Below are 17,082 nucleotides of genomic sequence, written 5' to 3' on the forward strand. Positions count from 1 at the left end.
ACCCAAGTCTGCTGCACCCAGTGCCCCTGCCCCTGCAGCAGCCCACTGCTGACCCGTCCTCCACAGGAGATGCTCAAACACATTCTGTCAAAGTCTCTGTGGGGTCTCTGGGTCCATTCGTGGGTCATAATTGTTAAGAAAGAAAACACATTGTAGAAAGAGCACCCGGCAACATTCAAAAACCTGATTATCTTTCTGAAGCTCCTTGTTGTGTATCCTACATGTGTTGCTGTGTAATTTGTGAATGCCTACAAGGTTGTTTGGGAGATGCCATACTAGGAGATAGGTGGCCTCATATTGGACCTATATTTTGAATCCATTTTGCTTATAAAATTTTCTTCTCTGTTTATTTACTTTCCTACCTGTTACTGTTCTCATTATGAAGAAAAAATACCACTAAATAAGAGCAAGAATTTTTGTGTTTATACAGATTTAGTACATTGTTGATGCACACTCTCATTAAATTTTTCAGAATTTATTTCTCTTCCTTGGTTCTTCTCTTCTTGGTTCTTCATTGTGTTTCATCACAACAAAAATTTTGAGCATTGGACTAAAGGGTTAAAAACAACTGACAAGTTACAGCTCAGTCAGCTCAAGCAGACAGATACTTTATTAGACAGACACTCCTAAGCCATGTGAGCAGGCTTACCCCAAAAGGAGCTTTCTTCATTCTTCCTCTTGGTTTCCCCGCTTTGTACTTCTAGTCTACTCCTTTTGGTTATGCCCAGTGCAAAGCAGGGCTTATACTCACCACCAGTCAATGAAAGGGAATGCAGAGGGCATATGCTCAAGGCCAACTGATAATTCCAAGTTACAACACAGCAGGCTGTGTTGTTTATGTCTTCCCATAATTCAGTCTGTTATAATTAGATGTAAAATATTCATAAGCCCATTATGGGCTCCAAACTGGCTTCTCTAAGGTTACTTAAGCTCCTTTGATTATTTTGTATCCACTGTGTACCTAAGGCACTTGTGCAGGAGTTGAAAAGTCTCTGTGATTATCTTAGGACTTCCCTGGTGGCTCAGACAGTAAAGTGTCTGCCTACAATGTGGGAGACCCAGGTTCGATCCCTGGGTCAGGAAGATCCTCTGGAGAAGGAAATGGCAACCCACTCCAGCACTCTTTCCTAGAAACTCCCATGGACAGAGGAGCATGGTACGCTACAGTCCCTGGGGTCGCAAAGAGTCAGACACGACTTAGCGACTTCACTCACTCTCTCTGTGATTATCTTGTAGGCTATCTGTGAGCGCTCCTGGGTGTGTCTGGGATGGAGTTTAGAGGTCAGTTTTCAGCCAGGCCTCCCCTTGTTGCTCATCCTACATAACAAGTTTTTGTCTTTATATGGATTTAATCAGCTTTTCTGCAGTGCAGTATTATGAAATACTAATTCCTTATATTAAGGAGTTTATTTGCTTAGATATGGACTTTCCTCGTTATTCAGACATTAAAGAGCCTACCTGCAATGTAGGAGACCCAGGTTCGATCCCTGGGTTGGAAGATCTCCTGGAAAAAGGGCATGGCAGCCCACTCCAGTATTCTTGCCTAAAGAATTCCATGGACAAAGGAGCCTTGTGTGCCACAGTCCCAGGGCATTGCCAAGAGTTGGACACTACTGAAAGACTAAGGGACTAACGCTTTCACTTTTTCACTTTTCTTAAATATGGAAAGACTAATGATACTAACTAGAAGTAAACAAAACAAGATGGTATAACTAGAGTGCTTTTCCTATCAAATTTAGTCTCCATGGCAATATAAACTTGCTATTTTGCTCAGGTTTTTATCTCTAGCTGTAACAGATGCAATAATGTGACTGTTATAGATATTCATTGAACAAATATTTGTTGAATGAATGATCTAAACATTTCAAGCTATAGAATAGTATTATATTTGTTTATCAGTAGAGATTTGATCTAAACAGCATTTGTTATTTATTGTTAAAATGATTTATAATACATTGTTAGCAATAGCATTGTATTCAGAAGTAGACTTTTTCTTAAGAAATATTGTAATCCAAACAATTAACTAATAAATTGTAATTACAGACCACTTTACATAGGATACCATGCTATGTTTGAAGATTGTTAAATATATATATATATATATATATATGTATATGCACACATATATCTTACCAATATATTCATTTGTTTAGCAATTCGGTCCCTTCATAGACTCAGTTAGGTGTTTTTTCAAAATAATATGTATTCTGGAATTATGAATGCACATATATACAAGAAAAAGCTGACCAAAGTCATATTTATTTAAGTGAGACAATGGATAAATAAATATTGTTGACTATTGAGTGTATGGACTTTGGAAAGTACTTCAGATTTTGAGGCTTTGTTTTGATGAAGTTAGAGTGGCAGCCTCGGAGAAGGCAATGGCAAGCCACTCCAGTGCTATTGCCTAGAAAATCCCATGGATGGAGGAGCCTGGTAGGCTGCAGTCCATGGGTTCGCTAAGGGTCGGACACGACTGAGCGACTTCACTTTCATTTTTCACTTTCCACTTTCACACATTGGAGAAGGAAATGGCAACCCACTCCAGTGTTCTTGCCTGGAGAATCCCAGGGACAGGGGAGCCTGGTGGGCCTCCGTCTATGGGGTCACACAGAGTCGGACATGACTGAGGTGACTTAGCAGCAGCAGCAGCAGCAGAGTGGCAGCCTATAAACTTTGGGAATATGAAACTGCTTAGCTATAGAAAGTTAAAATCAATGTGAATAATTTTTTTCTTCTGATTCTTCAGTTGGAATGCATACTATAGGGAGAGAAAAATAATTGCTGATTTTCAGTGTTACCTGGTGTGTGTGTGTGTGTGTGTGTGTGTAAAAACAACCGCAAGAGGGAGAGAAAAATAATTGCCGAGTTTCAGTGTTACCTGGTGTGTGTGTGTGTGTGTGTAAAAACAACCGCAAGAGGGAGAGAAAAATAATTGCTGAGTTTCAGTGTTACCTGGTGTGTGTGTGTGTAAAAACAACCGCAAGAGGGAGAGAAAAATAATTGCTGAGTTTCAGTGTTACCTGGTGTGTGTGTGTGTGTGTATGTGTGTGTGTAAAAACAACCGCAAGTAGATGCTTGTGATATATGGTAGGAAATGGTAAAATAGTTTAAGAAGCTCTGCAGCAGTAAAAACATTCCATTTTTGAAGGCCTCTTTATTCCTTGTCTGCTTGTCTTGCTAATTGACCAAACATAAAAAATATACACCATAATTTACAGTGAATTTCAAATGTTTGGAAACTTAAGTCAGACATTCCCATATGGTCAGATTGGGTCTTACCATTAGGAATCAGTGAATTATCTTAGAAGAGGTGATGTCAATCTTTGAAAGTAAAATGGGCAGAAATCCAGAGCTCAGCCCTGTTAAATCATGTATGTTGTCTTGCTAATGTCACATCTCACATTGAGTAAAATATATGAGGTCATGTGGAAACATATAAAGATATGATATATCTTTTCACAGAAAACTGCTAAACGACCTGAAGCCAAATTACACACTTCAGGACGATTAGTTCCAGCTGTAATGGTAAACATATTCTGTAACACTCTATATTTTACATATCTTGGAGATTTTAATAGAGAGGCTATATAAAACAACTCAGAATTAAGGTGGAAGAAATTTCACTCTTGATGAAACCTTTGACACTCACTCAGTGCTCTGTTCCCTCTCTTGTCAAGAAGCACTAATGATGAGCTGACCTGGATGACAGAATAATCCAGCTCCACTTCCCTTTGGTCCAGCACATTCTCCCCCATAAGTGGTGGCCTTTTGCCTATGGAAATTTCAGTACAAAACCCTAAATATAGCTGTGCTGGCAGATCTTCTTGTCTTCCCACTCACACCTCATACACAATGCTAACGAGAAACCTCCAATATGTTCCCTTCCCTAAAATAACTATTGTGTACAAAATTGGAGTTTGATTTTGCATTCAAGAACATGAGTGGTTGAGTCAATTTACTTTTAAGGTACCTCTCATTCTTCCTTCTTTATTGAACAAGCTATACTATGATCTACATGTCCAGAAAGGAATAAGTTATACCAGCGGTAACAATTTTAAAAATTAACATCATTTTAAATGTTTGAATCTTTGAAATATTTTATGTTCTAACTTCTATGTAATGCCATCATTGAATTAGTTCTCTTGACTGTTCTACATACATGCATTTCCATTCCAATAACCCACAGTAGAATGTTCTCTGAGTCCAATCTTCATTATTTCTACAGCTGCTTCATATCAATTTATGTCTTAGTTGGATTCAAAATGGTCCTAAAATTTCGTAAAATATCTTTGGCAGTGTCATCTTTATGGTCTGTAAAACTTTTACTTTTCACTTTTATGCATTGGAGAAGGAAATGGCAACCCACTCAAGTGTTCTTGCCTGGAGAATCCCAGGGACGGGGGAGCCTGGTGGGCTGCTGTCTATGGGGTCACAAAAGTCGGACATGACTGAAGCAACTTAGCAGCAGCAGCAGCAACAACTGCTAATCTGGTCTATGCTTTAGCTGCTTTGAAATGTATAGAAAATCCAACTATGAATCTGAACATTTGGCCCAAAAAGAAGCCTTAAGATTGATAAATGAACTGATGTCAATCCTAAAAAATAAATCCCTAACTTTGATAAATTATCAAATTGTATCAAGTCTAAGATGTCACAGAATATCGAAGGCACCATTTTGTTATATACTGCTTAGAAAAATACCCAAAATGAACAATATAATATATGGTCCCAGCATCAAACCAGAACTTTTCAGTGTGGACACAAAGGAGAAATAAACTCCAAACCAGAAAATAGCAAAGAAATTTCCCTGTTTTACTCCTTGAGCCACAAAGTTGATCCTCCTGAAGGTTTACTTTCTGAATTCACAGCAACAAGGTGGACCAAAACTTCAGACAAAACTTTAAAGAGGTATCAGCTTAGTAGGGTCTCATGTGTCTGGCAGAAGTTAAGAACAAATTCTTTCTGAAAGAAAGCAACTTCAACTCAGATAGAGAGCAATCGTAAAAAATTCTGATGTCATAGACATTAAAATATAAAGAAGTATGCATCCTAGAATAAAATTATTATAGTGTCATCTTCTATAAAATTGTAAACCCTTTTTGAAACTTTTCACAGGAAAAAACCATCAACACAGCCATCTTCTGATATTACATTAAGCAAATAATCCAACTATTCATAGTATAAGTATGCAAGGCATACACACAACCTGAATAAGAAGAGGTTTGAAATGTTTTGTGAAGTTCCAGCTTCAACATCAGTGCTTCCAATGAACACCCAGGACTTATCTCATTTAGGATGGTCTGGTTGGATCTCCTTGCAGTCCAAGGGACTCTCAAGAATCTTCTCCAACACAACAGTTCAAAAGCATCAATTCTTTGGGGAATTCTTTGGGGAATTCTTTGGGGAATTCTTTCTTTTCTTAAAGAAACATCAAAGCTTTGTTTATGGTCTAACTCTCACATCCATACATGACCACTGGAAAAACCACAGCCTTGACTAGACGAACCTTTGTTGGCAAAGTAATGTCTTTGCCTGTCTAGGTTGGAGTAAGTGTCTTTTAATTTCATGGCTACAGTCACCATCTGCAGTGATTTTGGAGCCCAGAAAAATAAAGTCAGCCACTGTTTCCACTGTCTCCCCATCTATTTGCCGTGAAGTGATGGGACCAGATGCCATGATCTTAGTTTTCTGAATGTAGAGCTTTAAGTCAACCTTTTCACTCTCCTCTTTCACTTTCATCAAGAGGCTTTTGAGTTCCTCTTCACTTTCTGCCATAAGGGTAGTGTCATCTACATATCTGAGGTTGTTGATATTTCTCCCAGCAATCTTGATTCCAGCTTGTGCTTCTTCCAGCCCAGCGTTCCTCATGATGTACTCTGCATATAAGTTAAATAAGCAGGGTGACGATATACATCCTTGACACACTCCTTTTCCTATTTGGAACCAGTCTTTGTTCCATGTCCAGTTCACTTCAGAGCCTTTCAATTTCACTTTTATATTTTAAAGTAATAAGTATCTTAAAAATGAGATACTGGCAACTCTTTAATACAATAATTACCTACAAATAATAAAACTAAAATACCCTAGTCTGTTTTTCTATCTATCTATACACTCACAAGAGCATTCTAACACAAATCCACAGGTATCTGTGAATTCAAAGAAAACTGTAAAACTCCTTGAACTGTAAAGTTTTAAGTGTTGTAATCTGGTAGATAATTATTTTCCAGCATCAGGGACAGATAGTAATTAAAGCATAAAACAATTTACCATTTAAATTTATTTTAGCAATTTGATAAATTATGTTTAAATTTTCTCTATGGTTCCATTAATTAAAACTTTTGTACTTAAGAAATACATATATTAAGTACATGAACTTTAATACATATGCACACACTTCTAGGTGCATGTTTGCATGCTAACATGCAACAAACATTTACTGAGAAACTAGTTTCTCATCATACAAAAGAGCTGAGAAACATTATACTAAGCATTATCTTTATAAACAAATGAATTATACCCTTGTTACATAGCTTATATATACTATAAATTTGTGTTAAAAGCATTGCAGTATATGAAATTATTGAATCAGTTGTTAACCATCTTAATATTGTCAGGATCAAAATATACACAAGTATTAAGGATGAATAAATTTTTGTATTTTATTTTAAAATATTTAATGGCTTTCCAAGAGTTACTGATTCATCAGTAAAATGTCTTTTCTGCTACTGCTACTTTAGAAAATATTATTCATCCACTTGAAGTCAAATTAATAGTCTTTTCTGTTGATAAAATGCTGGTTGTGTTTCTGGAGAAAATAATCTAGAATCCAGTAAGAAGAATCTAAGTAATGTTGTTTTTACATAAGAAGTGCATATCTGTGTCACCAGGAGTTGGTGGACAACATTTCCTTTTCTGTTTTGCTTGACCTTTACATTGAATATGTTTAGTTGCTCACTTGTGCCTGACTCTTGGCAACCCCGTGGACTGTAGGCCATCAGGCTCCTCTGTCAGTGGGTTTTCTCCAGGCAAGAATATTAAAGTGGGTTCTCATGCCCTCCTCTAGGCATCTTCCCAACCCAGGGATCAAACCCAGGTCTCCCGCATTTCAGGTGAATCCTTTACCATTTGAGCTACCAGGAAAGCCCTTACATTGAATAATATTATAGAAAAATTGACAGTGTAAAATATTAAAGATATAATGTGATGAATACAAGTAGAATTATATTTCTCTTTACATAGTTTGGTAGCTAACTGAATTTGCTAAATATTTAAAATAGCTTGCAACCAATTTCCCTCTGGCAAATTATTTTATTTTTATACTCCTTATTTATGAAATTCAACTTTTTAATAACCTAAAAGAGAGAACATGAAAAATGACAGCAGAGAGCAAATTGTTGAATACATATATAGTTCACTACCTAACCTGTATCTTTCTTTTCTACATGAAATCAAATTTCCTAAGATTCTTATATTATTAACATTTCAATCGTGGGAGACATTTATGGGGTTAAAATGGAAAGTGAAATAAATGGAAAGTTGAAATGTGATGCCTTCTGTTTCTGCAATATTGGAAGAGAATCAAATACTAAATAAGGTCTTTAGCAACATCATGTTTCTGGACAAATGATGAATATCATGACTTTTTGTTGTTACAAAAGGAAGCAATTTATTTAACTTCTTTTTTTCCTCCCATTCTTTCTGGTTTATTAGCCTCATTTCATTTCCATAAATTATCCAACTAAAAGAGGAAATGATTAATTGAAGATTGCTTCCTTAAAAACATTATTTCTTGTCATTAACAGCTGCAGCATATTGTAATATATGCTATTCAAACACACTGATGCATTTAAAATAAATTTAATTTTGTTGCTCTCAATTATTTTGCTCTATTAAGTTTAACCCACAAGAATTTCTGTGCCAATTTAACAACTACACCCTTATCTACTGCTAATATTCATGACAAAAGTTTGTATTCAAAACAGTTGCTCAGCGTGAAAAGTTTTTTAAAATGGATTAAAATGAGATTGCTTTCTTTCTGGAAAGATTACTCGTTGGCATGGACATCCTTTAGAGATAGAGGTGACCCTAGAGATGTGAGGATTTATGCATATAATTTCTGAAATCTCTGTTATTATCCCATATTTGGATTTTTGATTTTGGAATACACTTGACTAATCATCATCTTCTACCACATCTCAAATTAACTCATGTAATATTATAAAACTTAACAAATTTAGAAGACTTGAAATGTTTACAGCTCAATCATTTATTCTGTCATATTGAGGGTATACACCCTATGCCATTTTAATTGATTGAACTCTTAATGATTTATGTAATTATGATAACTCTGTGTCTTGAGGATGTCAAAGTTACGTGAGATTTTAGCTTTTAAATGCAGAGTATATCATTACCTTGATTTGCCATTTAGCAAACATCATTTAAGGGTTAATGACACCCTTGTGCCAGAATTTTGGGGGAAAAAAAATGGAAGGAGATAACTAGACTGATAAATAATTGTAACAATTAAGACCACATGTGCTCTAAAAGTACATGTAAAGAGAGGATTTTTGAAAGCATAAAAGAGAAAATACCTTCTTTAATGGGGATGAGAGAGCAGGATTGATGTTGAGAAGGAGTTCTTAATTTGTCTTATTATAGATTCTCAATAAAGTATTTTAAGTTCTGGCATCTAAAATATTGAAAACTTAGTAAGTTTAGAAGTCAAGAATCAAAATGTTGTTCTTGTTTGCAATTACTCTTGGAGAGAAGGAGAGGGAAAGAGAGACAGCAGTAGGGGTAAAGGGGCAGGGGGAAGAAAGGAGGGAAAAATGAGAGAGAGAAAAATGTATAGTTATTAGACCCCTGATGCTTCCTGTGTTGTACAAAATTTACTCAAGTAGTTGGAGTAGAAGGGTCAGAAAAGGGAGTGGGTATTTACTGAGTGCCTTCCAGTAGTCTATTTGGTATAAGTTCAGCTACAAGGACATATTGAACAACACAGGGAATATAGCCAATGTTTGGTAATAATTGTTAATGGAGTGTAACTTGTAAAATTATATAAGAAATAAAACTTAAAAAAATATATTTATTGAGTATCTATTTGTAAGGTGTCAGGTATGGTGAGATTAACAGTAAAAACTGTTACTGAGTTGTGACATGTAAGTACTCAAATATAAGAATACTTATCTGAGGCCACTTTAAATGAAAGTTGTGATCCACAATTAAAAGTTGCTGGTGACAGAAACATTCTACTGCAGAGGAATTAACAGAAACAAATATATTCAGTGGAAATTTTGTCTGTTTAGTGTTTGGCAATTGGCAACAGAACTTTACAGTCATAGAATAGGAGGTCCTGCTGTCATCTGCATACTCATGGTACCTCTGAATATGACTGTGAATGATAGTTAATATGACAGGACTTTTAGCTTACTTACTAACTAGAGTTTCTTTTGCTTTTAATTTTGACAGAGGAGAGAAAGAAAGAGCCAACTTAGAGGAAAATGAAACCTTAAGGTATTGGCAAGAGTAGTTATTAAAGGCCTCAAGCCAATGAACCAGTTTCACCAGTTGTGGTTCTTAGCTTATTCAGGTGGGAAAGTGCCTGAAGGTCATTATATTTTTTGAAGAAACCCATGGTCTATTGCTATATTAAACCATAAATCACTCGGTATAAATCCTTGGCTAAATCAAATAACATATTAGATTCTACTATAGACAAGTAACAGACTTCCCTTGTGGCTTAGATGGTAAGAATCTGCATGCCATGAGGGAGACACAGGTTTGATCCCTGAGTCAGGAAGATCCCCTGGAGAACGGAATAGCAATCCACTCCAGTACCCTTGCCTAGAGAATTCCACCGACAAAGGACCCTGGAGGGCTACAGTCCATGGGGTTGCAAAGAGTTGGACAGGGCTGAGTGACTAAACTTTCACTTTCTTTTCATAGACAAGTAACAGGTGAATTAAAAAAAAAAATCAGGAAACTTGTAAGAGAATTATTTTCTTTACCGTACATTGGGAAATATTTGCTGTCACCAGAAGAGATTTTGGAGAGAACATAAAGACTAAGTTGGTTTGCTAGGACTAAATAAAGTTAGCAGAACACTATGGATCAGTAAGAATGATTAAATTAATTGAGAAGACAAACTGACTTTTTGAAAATGTGCCTAATAGATGTTTTATTTATATTAAGCTCTATTATTTCTTATTGTACAAGTTACATTGATTTTCTTAGCTGAATGTCCGCTAATGTACTGAAGGATTTAAACAGATTTCTATGTTTGAGAGCAATAATTTATTTATGCCTTAGATTTTCTATAGTTATCTGCATTAATTTAAACAGATTAGATGAAAGACAAGTCAAGTATTATAAATTTCTTCAAGAAAAAGACCCAATAAGCATGGCTGGTAAGAGAGAAGATACTGGTGGATCACCATGTTGTTTGTTTTTAAATCCAGCTGATTTTTTTTTCTGCTTTATATTTTTCTGCTATATATATATATATTTTTTCTGTTGTATATCTTATGATTCATTAATGTTTAAAGATTGAATGAAAAGTGTCTTCCTAAAAGTAAAAGGATTTCTTTTCTTAATTAAAAAATCCTTTTTGATTTTTTGTTTGTTTGTTTCACTGGAGTAAGAACACTAAATATGAGATCCACTGTCTTAGCAAATTTATTTTATTTTATTTTTTTTAATTAATTATTTTTTTTTATTGGAGGCTAATTATTTTACAATATTATATTGGTTGGTTTTGCCATACATTGACATGAATCCACCCCAGGTGTACATGAGTTCCCCTTCTGAGCCCCCCTCACACCTCCCTCCTCCCTTTATCCTCCCTCTGAGTCATCCCTGCACACCAGCCCCAAGCATCCTGTAACATGCATCGACCCTGAACTGGCGATTCATTTCACATATGACAACATACATGTTTCAATGCCATTCTCCCAAATCATCCCACCCTCACCCTCTCCCACAGAGTCCCAAAGACTGTTCGTGTCTTTTTTGCTGTCTCGTATACAGGGTTATACAGCCTTGACATACTCCTTTTCCTATTTGGAACCAGTCTGTTGTTCCATGTACAGTTCTGACTGTTGCTTCCTGACCTGCATACAGGTTTTTCAAGAGGCAGGTCAGGTGGTCTGGTTTTCCCATCTCTTGAAGAATTTTCCACAGTTTATTGTGATCCACACAGTCAAAGGCTTTGGCATAGTCAATGAAGCAGAAATAGATGTTTTTCTGGAACTCTCTTGCTTTTTCCATGATCCAGCGGATGTTGGCAATTTGATCTCTGGTGCCTCTGCCTTTTCTAAAATCTGCTTGAACATCTGGAAGTTCACGGTTCACATATTACTGAAGCCTGGCTTGGAGAATTTTGAGCATGACTTTACTAGCGTGTGAGATGAGTGCAATTGTGTGGTAGTTTGAGCATTCTTTGGCATTGCCTTTCTTTGGGATTGGAATGAAGACTGACCTTTTCCATTCCTATGGCCACTGCTGAGTTTTCCAAATTTGCTGGCATATTGAATGCAGCACTTTCACAGCATCCAAATAGGAAAAGGAGTACGTCAAGGCTGTATATGGTCACCTTGCTTATTTAACTTATATGCAGAATACATCATGAGGAATGCTGGGCTGGAAGAAGCACAAGCTGGAATCAAGATTTCTGGGAGAAATATCAATAACCTCAGATATGCAGATGACACTACCCTTATGGTGGAAAGTGAAGAGGAACTCAAAAGCCTCTTGATGAAAGCGAAAGACGAGAGTGAAAATGTTGGCTTGAAGCTCAACATTCAGAAAACAAAGATCATGGCATCTGGTCCCATTACTTCATGGGAAATAGATGTGGAAACAGTGGAAACAGTGTCAGACTTTATTTTTTTGGGCTCCAAAATCACTGCAGATGCTGATTGCAGCCGTGAAATTAAAAGACACTTACTCCTTGGAAGGAAAGTTATGACCAACCTTGATAGTATATTAAAAAGCAGAGACATTACTTTGCCAACCAAGGTCCGTCTAGTCAAGGCTATGGTTTTTCCCGTGGTCATATATGGATGTGAGAGTTGGACTGTGAAGAAAGCTGATCACCTTAGAATTGATGCTTTTGAACAGTGGTGTTGGAGAAGACTCTTGAAAGTCTCTTTGACTGCAAGGAGATCCAACCAGTCCATTCTAAAGGAGATCAATCCTAGATGTTCATTGGAAGGACTAATGCTAAAGCTGAAACTGCAATACTTTGGCCACCTCATGCGATGAGTTGATTCACTGGAAAAGACTCTGATGCTAGGAAAGGTTGGGGGTGGGAGGAGAAGGGGACAACAGAGAATGAGATGGCTGGATGGCATCACCGACTCTGTGGACATGAGTTTGAGTGAACTCCGGGAGTTGGTGATGGACAGGGAGGCCTGGCGTGCTGTGATTCATGGGGTCGCAGAGAGTCAGACACAACTGAGCGACTGAACTGAACTGAACTGATACAGGATTATCATTTGCATCTTTCTAAATTCCATATATATGTGTTAGTATACTATATTGGTGTTTTTCTTTCTGGCTTACTTCACTCTGTATAATAGGCTCCAGTTTCATCCACCTCATTAGAACTGATTCAAATGCATTCTTTTTAATGGCTGAGTAATACTCCATTGTGTATATATACCAAAGCTTTTTTATCCATTCGTTTGCAGATGGACATCTAGGTTGCTTCCATGTCCTGGCTATTATAAACAGTGCTGCGATGAACATTTGAGTACATGTGTCTCTTTCATTTCTGGTTTCCTCGGTGTGTATGCCCAGGAGTGCAATTGCTGGATCATATGGCAGTTATATTTCTAGTTTTTTTAGGAATCTCCACACTGTTCTCCATAGGTGCTGTACTAGTTTGCATTCCCACCAACAGTGTAAGAGGGTTCCCTTTTCTCCACACCCTCTCCAGCATTTATTGCATGTAGACTTTTGGATAGCAGCCATTCAGACTGGTGTGAAATGGTATCTCATTGTGGTTTTGATTTGCATTTCTCTGATTATGAGGGATGTTGAGCATTTATTCATGTGTTTGTTAGCCATCTCTATGTCTTCTTTGGAGAAATGTCTGTTTAGTTCTTTGGCCCATTTTTTGATTGGGTCATTTATTTTTCTGGAATTGAGCTGCAGGAGAGACACAGCTGTATAGAACGGTCTTTTGGACTCTGTGGGAGAGGGCGAGGGTGGGATGATTTGGAAGAATGGCATTGAAACATGTATATTATCATATGTGAAATGAATCACCAGTCCACATTCGATGCATGATACAGGATTCTTGGGGCTGGTGTACTGGGATGAACCAGAGGGATGGGATGGGGAGGGAGGTGGGAGGGAGGTTCAAGATGGGGAACACATGTACTCCCGGGGCAGATTCATGTCAATGTATGGCAAATCCAATACAATAATGTAAAGTAATTAGCCTCCAATTAAAATAAATTTAAAAAATAGTGTACAATACAGTATTGTTCAGCATAGGCATAATGTTATATAGCAGATCTCATTTATTTTGCATAACTAACATTTTATACCTGTTGGATAGCAAATCCTCATTTCCCTTCTCCCCAACCCCTGGCAACCATCATTTTACCATCTGCTTCTAGGATTTTTTACTACTTTAGATACCTCATCTAAGTGAGATCATGCAGTTTATGCTTTTCCATGACTGACTTATTTCATTTAGCATGTTCTCATGTTTCATCCATGTTGTTGCATATTGCAGATATCTACCTTTTTTATAATATTATAAGTAATTCATAAATAAGCATAAGCAAAATAATTTAAATAACAAAAAATGTTAAACTGTACAACAGTTAGCAGGAAAAAATGTATTCTGTGTAAATTCTCATGACCTCTGTGAAAAGGCATTCTAATTATTCATGGTAGCTCCTGAATCACAGATCATCCAGCTCATGTTGGACAAGAGATTCAATTTATCTCTATCCAAAGAAGTAGATGTCTTGCAAACTAGCACAGCAACACATATCATATTTTTTCAATAAAAATATACTAATAATTTCAGGGGGAAAAGAACAACACTGCCATAGTCAAAGTATACATTAATAGACAGATACACATATCTCCCAAATGAAATGAAATGTGACTTGAAATCAGTTAATTATTATTTCTTTACATTTCAGTCATTTCATGATTTTTTTTTTAATTATTATTTCCAGGGACTTAATCTTTTAAATAAGAAGGGACAGATACTTCCCAATATTAGAAGAGTTTTGATTCATACCTAAAACAATAAAGGAAAGGACACTGGGATAGACATCCCTGGGGACAGCAAATACAGACAGAAGGTCGACAATAGACAGGATGAGAATAGGAGATGATGGCCATAGGCTGTGTACAGGGATTGGGTGGAAGCAGGATTTTGGAAAGCTTTAAACTTAGAGCAGATCGTACTGTCTATGACAGACAAAAGTACTCAGATAATTATAATGAGAGTAAAACTGTCAAAGTAATGGAAAAAAGGGGCAAACATTTTTATAATTAAAAATCTAGCTGAGTTTGAAAGAGTAAGCAAAAATTTTTCATGTCTACACTGTCAGTCCTCTGTGCATGTGAAAATATATATTATTTTCTAAATGAATATAATGAGTACCAGATTGTACAGGATATCATAATGGAAACAGGATTATACAAGATAATAAGGAGTTTTTTTTTTCTCTAAATGAGTTTTACCTAGACTCCCTGTGTCATAGTTTTGATCTTAACTGTGTTTCATTTACCACATTGAAGAAGGTTACATAAAGGGTAAAATAATAGAAACTTAATCAGGAAACAGGCTTTCTTATTGCTGTATTTTATTATATACTCTTGCCATATTCTTTAGCCTAATTCTTGAAAATAATAAAAGATGTGTCATTTTAAAATAAGGACAATTGAAACCACATTACATTATAATTGTGCATCTTTCTTCTGAGCCATCCCAAACATCAGTTGATCTTCAGAACAAACTTGTGGATTATTTAAGGGTTATTGGTAGGGAATATAAACTTCCTGAACTCGAAACTTCTGTAAAATACTAGACAAATATTATTGGTTGGTGAATTTAATTTTAAAGATGAAAAACAAAGAGGCAAAATTAAGTTCTCGAAGAAAAACTTGTGTTTTCAAAAACACAATCGAATTACTTTTTCTGCTGGAAAATAGTGCAATATAAACTGGCACAATTAGAGCATAGTTTTACAATGAAAAAAATTTCTTGGAAAGTATTATCATGGCATATAAAGATGTATAGTTACACTGCACATATGACTGATTTTGTTAATGTAATGCTATTTTCTGGTAGACAAATCTCTGTAAATGCATTGTATAACCCATAACGACTAGTCTGTTCAGGTAGACACTTGAGTTCTGAAACCTTGACATTTCTGCCATCCTCAATAAAATTGGAAAAGATTTCCAACTCGGCAAGTCCATCTCCTGAATTTCCAAATAAATACTCTGGAAAATTGAGTTTACTTCTCTAACATTTTGTCATTTCATTTCCTCATCACCGGCCAGAAAATCATCATGGCCACAGCTTTGAAGAAAGAATCATCTATGGAGTAGAAAATAGTAGCACGTTCCTGGAATGCAGTCCGAAATCACAGCGAGCTCTGGTCTATTGGCAATTCCAGAGGCGAAATGAAGAGCGAAAAGAAGAGGTATAGGAAAGAAACTGGATTCACTCTAACATATACTATTAGGTGACCCCAGCGTGGTTGACTTAAGAGGGGGAAAAAGAAGTACTATGAATATTTATTCTTTTCTTAACCTACTAGTACCTATTCATTAAATAAGTATTAATTGAAGATGATTTTATGGCAGGCTTTGTACTAGGAGTTCGGAGAAGGCAATGGCAACCCTCTCCAGTACTCTTGCCTGGAAAATCCCATGGACGGAGGAGCCTGGTAGGCTGTAGTCCATGGGGTCGCGGAGAGTCGCTTTCACTTTTCACTTTCATGCATTGGAGAAGGAAATGGCAACCCACTCCAGTGTTCTTGCCTGGAGAATCATAGGGACGGAGCCTGGTGGGCTGCCGTCTATGGGGTCGCACAGAGTTGGACACAACTGAAGCGACTTAGCAGCAGCAGTGCCGGGAGTTAAAGGAACAAAGTTGAACTGTAAGAATTTAGAAGCTGTTTGCGGCGAGGGAGGGGAAGCGGGGTCAGCGGTACACTTTAGAGATTTTTTTTGTCTGCCTGGAGTTATCTATTGTTATATTCATTTGTATACAAGAAAAAGAAAAATCCTCCTAATTTTAACTTTTGTTCAATTGATTCTGCTATCCAAACATGTTTCCCTTTCTTTATTAACTTCTTCCTCAAATGGGAAGAGGCAGTTAAGAGAAAGGAGTAGGAGATTCAGGAGGAAAGATCTTAAGACCCAGTATTGAACTCTGATGTGAATTATGCACGTAGTTTCATACAAATATTCCTCTTCAATGAATCCATTAATTCCTCTGTAAAATTAAAAAAAATTATACATAGGAAATCTCAGTGAATACGCTGAGGCTTTTAAACTTTTTTTAAAGCTTTAAATAAGGGTAACCATACAATGTACAATGTGATTTATGAATGTACATTTTGCAGACAATTTTACATAAACCGAATGTATAAGTGAAAGTACCCCATTATCTCTTTTGACAGTTGAAGCAGTCTTTGAGCATGTAATGATGTCATATAAATGTTAAGGTTGATTTTATATGTTACCAGCTTAGGCTTTCAGAGATCTCTTGTAAACTTCATTCAGAGTAAAAGTGCAGTTAGACATATTAAATAACATGTCTTCATGTCACATCTAAGACAGGAAATTGAATAAATAAGCATGTAATCCCATAATTTTTCTGCTTGCTCAACTACTGAATTTATTTCATTTTTTCAAACCTTATTATAAACTCATTCTAATGCTGCACTGTTTCTAGTATTATGTTTCTGTATTTCCAATTCCAATATTCACTTTCTCATATATTTATACACTTTATTTTGAAGTTTTAAAATAGAACATATCTTTGTCCTTTCATCCTCTTAATTATTTTAAATTATTATGAGAAATTTTATTAAG

The 17,082-nt window shown here is 36.2% G+C and overlaps 1 protein-coding gene across 2 annotated transcripts in view; it reads left to right on the forward strand.

The window, feature by feature from the left end:
* Nucleotides 1–17,082, forward strand: part of SEMA3A (semaphorin 3A) — a 267,472-nt gene that overhangs the window by 240,422 nt on the left and 9,968 nt on the right. For both annotated transcript variants that reach the window (XM_088833878.1, XM_055420630.2), the window contains one exon: nucleotides 15,541–15,683. In XM_088833878.1, the coding sequence (XP_088690004.1) occupies nucleotides 15,541–15,683 (143 nt within the window). The remainder of the gene's footprint in view (nucleotides 1–15,540; nucleotides 15,684–17,082) is intronic.

The sequence above is a fragment of the Moschus berezovskii genome, chromosome 3 (genome assembly GCF_049115385.1).
Source record: "Moschus berezovskii isolate FMDL1 chromosome 3, NW_MosBer_1.0, whole genome shotgun sequence".
Lineage (NCBI taxonomy): Eukaryota > Metazoa > Chordata > Mammalia > Artiodactyla > Moschidae > Moschus > Moschus berezovskii.